Source organism: Pristiophorus japonicus, chromosome 22 (assembly GCF_044704955.1).
Source record: "Pristiophorus japonicus isolate sPriJap1 chromosome 22, sPriJap1.hap1, whole genome shotgun sequence".
Taxonomy (NCBI): Eukaryota; Metazoa; Chordata; class Chondrichthyes; family Pristiophoridae; genus Pristiophorus; species Pristiophorus japonicus.
This window is the reverse complement of record NC_091998.1, coordinates 44,641,534-44,647,533: the sequence shown is the minus strand read 5'-3', so window position 1 is coordinate 44,647,533 and position 6,000 is coordinate 44,641,534. Positions and strand designations below refer to the sequence as shown.

General features: G+C 44.3%; 1 protein-coding gene across 1 annotated transcript in view; it reads left to right on the top strand.

Moving 5' to 3' along the window:
• Positions 1 to 208: 208 nt before the first annotated feature.
• Positions 209 to 6,000, top strand: part of snrnp200 (small nuclear ribonucleoprotein 200 (U5)) — a 54,921-nt gene continuing 49,129 nt past the window's right edge. Inside the window, exons 1-2 of the mRNA XM_070866064.1 lie at positions 209 to 1,323; positions 4,696 to 4,859. Coding sequence (XP_070722165.1) covers positions 1,279 to 1,323; positions 4,696 to 4,859 — 209 coding nt within the window. The 5' untranslated portion in view covers positions 209 to 1,278. The remainder of the gene's footprint in view (positions 1,324 to 4,695; positions 4,860 to 6,000) is intronic.

Genomic DNA, 6,000 nt, shown 5'->3' with positions numbered 1-6,000 from the left:
ACCTTGTAAATAGTTTTCACTTTGACTTTGGGCAGGGGGAGTGATGTTGTGTATCTGTAAAGCATGCACTCCCATATTCCGCCACCAGGGAGCGCATTCCCTGAAGTCCCAAGGGATCCCAGCATCCCTTGGGAGCACTGTATATAAGCTGGCCCCCAAGGCCTGTTCCTCACTCTGGAGTGTCTTAATAAAGACTGAGGTCACTGTTACTTTAACCTCCCTGTGTTAGGAACATTGTGGAAAGAGATTAAGAAGCAGAGACAGGACTACAGTTTTTTTTTGCCACGAGGCAAACAGGATGGATAGTTTTGATCATTTTAAGTTGGAGAAAGTTCTGTCATCATTTATATGTCAGACAGGTAACCTAAAATATGTTAATAAGACATTGAGTGAAGGATGGTGGCAAAGAGAAGCTCATTGCCATCAATGAAGTTTTCAAGTCCCATTCCCGAGACTAGAGCACAAAAATCTCGCTGATAATCGGAGGTGCCGTCTTTCGGTTGAGACATCAAAGAACCCATAGCATTATATCGAGGAAGAGCAGGGGAATTATCCCCGGTGTCCTGTCCAATATTTATCCCTCAATTCAACAACAAAAACAGATTATTTGGCCATTACCATTTGTGGGAACTTGCTGAGCGCAAATTGGCTGCTGCGTTTCCTACATTACAATAGTAGTGACTACACTTCAAAAAGAAAAGTTCTTCATTAGCTGTAAAGCGCTTTGGGAGGTCCTGAAAGGCACTATACAAATGCAAAGTCTTTCTGTCCTTTCTCTCTATGTATACAGTTAAGAAAAAGAAAACTTCAGGGCAAATCTCTAGCTGATTCGGGGGAGTTCTGCGGGACAAACAAATGTTGCTCAGGTTGCTTATTCGTGCCATTCAGAGCGGGCTTGGTGTGGAAAAAATGGGCGAAAGGAGAAGTCCCAACTAAATAGTCCGGGGCCGCAAATGGTGGCAAGGCGACTAAAATGGCGGCCGAGCGAGCCGAGTTATCCCACGCGGCGGTTTTGTTCCAATTAATATTTGATTTTATTCGACACCACTTTCAGTGGCGGCAAGAGGAAAAAAGGAAATACAACCTCGGCCACAAATTCATCAACAGACAACTTAGGAAGGCGATTCTCCTGGACGCGCGTTGGCCGTGGAGAAGACGAGGCGGGCAGCTGAGGAGGCCCGTAACCATGGAGACCGCTCGGATCTGACCCGGAAGCAGACGCGGTGAGGTCAGGCTCGAACATCGTCGGGCTGAGAGGAAAGTCAAGCGGCGGCAGTCATGGCGGACGTCACCGCTCGTAGCCTGCAGTACGAATACAAGGCGGTGAGTGAGAGGCTAGCGCTCGGGCATAAATGCGGGAGGGAAAGGGAAAAGGATTCGGGCCTGCCGGGGATAAATTGGCGTTGGGTGGGTTCGCTCCGCTCCAGCCGGGCAGCGATAAATTTTGAGAGCGGGGCTGAGGCCTGCGCTCTGCTCTGGTGCTTTCCCGGGTTATAACTGGAGAAATTGGATAGGCTGGGGTTGTTTTCTTTGAAACAGCGGAGGCTGGGGAAAGAAAGAACAAAAAGACTTACATTTATATATCGCCTTTCACGACTACTGGACGTCTCAAATTGGAGAAACGGGGATTCAGTTAGCTGTGGGGCTGGACTGGGCAACTGGTGCATTTCTATAGCGCCTTTCACCACCACCACCGGGCGCTTTACAGCCAATGAAGTGCAGTCGCTGTTGTTATTAGGGTCAGGGTAGTGGAAAGTGATCACCTGCAAAATAAATTGAACTCTTTAAGTGGCAAATCCCGGGACATTGGTCACAAACGTCCAAGGAGCTATAAACTAACAAGGAGCCCCATCAGTTGCATAGATTCGTAGACATTTATGGCACAGAAGGAGGCCAGTCGGCCCATCTTGTTAGTGCCGGCAGAAAAAGAGCTCTCCAACCTAATTGCACTTTCCAGCTCTTGATCCGTAGCCATGTGGATTAGGGCATACCCCAGTACTTTTTAAATGCGATAAGAACATAAGAAATGGAAGCAGGAGTAGACCATACAACTCCTCGAGCCTGCTTCACCATTCAATAAGATCATGGATGATCATCGACCTCGATTCCACTTTCCCGCTCAATTGCCATATCGCTTGATTCCCCTAGACTCCAAAAATCTATCTCTCAGCCTTGAATATATTTAGAGGCTCAGCATCCACAGCCCTCTGGGGCAGAGAATTCCAAAGATTCACAAACTTCTGAGTCAAGAAATTCCTCCTCATCTCTGTCTTAAATGGCCTACCCCTTATCCTGAGACTGTGCCCCTTCGGGTTCATGCCTCTGCCACCCTTTCAGGCAGTAAGTTCCAGACCCAGATCCCGTTCTCCTCAACTCTACTCGAATCCTTCTACCAATTACTTGAAATCTATGTCCCCTGTTTGTTGATCTCTCTGTTCGATGAAGTAGATCCGTCCTATCTACTCTTATCTAGGCCCCTCATAATTTTATACACCTCAATCGAGTCTCAACATAACATCAAAACAAAAATAGATTATCTGGTCATTATCACATTGCTGTTTGTGGGAGCTTGCTGTGCGCAAATTGGCTGTAAAGCACTTTGAGAAGTCCACTGGTCGTGAAAGGCACTATATAAATGCAAGTCATTTTTCTCCCCTCAGCGTCTGTTCCAAAGAAAACAACCCCAGCCGATCCAATCTTTCCTCATAACTACGATTCTCCAGTCTAACCAGTTATAACCTGGGAAAATGGTTCACATTGTTTATGTTACTCGGGTAGTCTGACAATTAGCCACAGCAGATGTACTGTGCATTGTGGTGGATTGATTGTTTTTATTAGAGTACAAGTCATAAAGAAAGATTATATTCATCAAGAACATAAGAACATAAGAAATAGAAACAGGAGTAGGCTATATGGGCCCTCAAGCCTGCTCTGCCATTCATAAGATCATGGCTGATCTGATCATAGACTCAGCTCCACTTTCCCGCACGCTCCCCATAACCCCTTATCGTTTAAGAAACTGTCTATTTCTGTCTTAAATTTATTCAATGTCCCAGCTTCCACGGCTCTCCGAGGCAGTGAATTACACAGATTTACAACCCTCTGAGAGAAGAAATTTCTCCTCACTGCTGTTTTAAATGGGCGGCCCCTTATTCTAAGATCGTGCCCTCTAGTTCTAGTGGAAACATCCTCTCTGCAGCCACCTTGTCAAGCCCCTCATAATCTTATACGTTTCGATACGATCCCCTCTCATTCTTCTGAATTCCAATGAGTAGAGAACCTACTCAACCTTTCCTCATAAGTCAACCCCCTCATCCCCTGAATCAACCAAGTGAACCTTCTTTGAACTGCCTCCAAAGCAAGTATATCCTTTCGTAAATATGGAAACCAAAATTGCACGCAGTATTCCAGGTGTGGCCTCACCAACACCTTATTTGGCTGTAGCAAGACTTCTCCGCTTTTATACTCCATCCCTTTTGCAATAAAGACCAAGATACCATTGGTCTTCCTGATCACTTGCTGTACCTGCATACTATCCTTTTGCGTTTCATGCACAAGTACCCCCTGGTCCCGCTATACTGCGGCACTTTGCAATCTTTCTCCGTTTAAATAATAACTTGCTCTTTGATTTTTTTTCTGCCAAAGTGCATGACCTCACACTTTCCAACATTATACTCCATCTGCCAAATTTTTGCCCACTCATTTAGCCTGTCTATGTCCTTTTGCAGATTTTTTGTGTCCTCCTCACACATTTCTTTTCCTCCCATCTTTGTATCGTCAGCAAACTTGGCTACGTTACACTCAGTCACTTCTTCCAAGTCGTTAATATAGATTGTAAATAGTTGGGGTCAATCAAGGAGTCCAATTAAACTAAAATATAATTATAAAGAATTATGATTAATGCCTAATGTGATATGGATCTATATTTTTGTTTAAATTTTGAGAATTCAAGGCAAGAAAAGCTCTTCACACCTTCACTATCGCTCCATCCAGAGTCTGCGATTATATTCTAAGCCTCCCTGGTAAAGTGCGACATCACCACTGACACTTGGGAGACCCTGGCCGAAGACCGCCCGAGGTGGGGAAAGTGCATCCGGGAGGGCGTTGAGCTCTTTGAGTCTCACCGCAAAGAGCGTGAAGAGGCCAAGCGCAGGCAGCGGAAGGAGCGCGCGGCAAACCAGCCCCACCAATCCCTTCCCTCGACGACTGTCTGTCCCACCTGTAACAGGGTCTGTGGCTCTTGTATCGGACTGTTCAGCCATCAAAGAACTCACTTAGGGAGTGGAAGCAAGTCTTCCTCGATTCCAAGGGACTGCCTATGATGATTCTATTCTGGATTTCTCTCCCACAGGTCTTGTTGGTCCTCTACTTTAAGGAGCACCATGCTTGTTCCCCACCTCCTCCAAAACACCAAGCAATATTAGATGCTTTCAATTCTGTTTTTCAACTAATAGCAGATTTTTAATGAAAGTGTCAATTGGCCCTGAACCACCTACCATCTCTGCATTCATCTTAAACATCCAGTATCTGGGGATGGGGTTTCTAATAATCCCCAACCTTGCTCTGGGATTGTGAATTTTGTACAGCTATATATACACAAGTGCAGTTGTTGATATTGGTTACAGGTTTGCGTGAGTTACTGTACATCAAGATAAAATTACATTCTTGCGTCAATTCCTTTTATTCTTATTGCAGAACTCCAATCTTGTATTACAAGCCGATCGTTCCCTGATCGACCGAACAAGGCGCGATGAGCCCACAGGAGAGGTACTGTCACTTGTTGGAAAGCTGGAAGGGTCCCGAATGGGAGACAAAGCTCAAAGAACAAAACCACAGTTGCAGGAGGAGAGACGAGCAAAGTAAGGACTGCATGTATTGGCAACATTTCAGGATCACGGTTTATTTTGAATTGGGAACATTGTTATACCAATAATGCAAAAACAAGCATTTTTATATGCTGAAAATGTTCATTCTGAGTGGCAACATGTATTTGGTTAAATATAAAACAATATAATGAGGATTGGTCAATTTGAAGGACTTGAAGCATTTTCAATATTTTGAATGCTTTACAGAATTGCAAAATTCTTGGATGAAACAGCAATTAAACTGAGATCTAAGGTTATATTAAATGAACGATTACACTTTGTTTGCGTATGGATCCACCTTATTAGGACAGTACATTACATGGTAGGATATGTCTGCCCTTAGCACATCATATGACTTTCTGTAAGCAACATCATGGGCCATCCACCAGCATTTGTATGTGTATATGCTGTTTATATCTAAAAGCATACATTCAACCTTCCTGTCCACCACATTCCAGAGATTACACTTTGCTACAAATGCAAAACAATCTTGGAGGTTCAGAAGAAAAAACAGATTATCTCGTCTTTCGTCTCCTGTTTGTTTGTGAATTCTTGCTTTCCGCAAATTGGCTGCTGCATTTACCTCCATGACAATGATGACCGTGCTTCAGAAAGGAATTTATTGGATGTGAAATACTCCGAGGACATTTTGAGTGGTGTGCTAAGACGCTATAGAAACAGAGAAAATAGGTACAGGAGCAGGCCATTCAGCCCTTCGAGCCTGCACCACCATGGCTGATCATGCAACTTCAGTACCCCACTCCTGCCTTCTCCCCATACCCCCTGATCCCTTTAGCCGTAAGGGCCACATCTAACTCCCTTTTGAATATATCCAACGAACTGAATATATCCAACTATATAAATGCAATGTAACTCTTTTTATACGGCATATCAGCCCTATTTTTAGAAAAGTGTATTTGCGTCAGTGTGCGCAACACCATGAGTGATCCACTAATATGTAGCATACAGTTGTGGGAGATTTGCAGGTGAGTCTGGTAGATTTCAATCTTTTTTAGCTTTCCATTTGGTGCAGAGTTGTTTACAAGAAATTTTCTGATCAGATATCCCCACCATTTTGCCCTACCCTGTCAGCTAGATAGGTTTTCCACACAATGTACCGTTGAGTTCAGGTTCA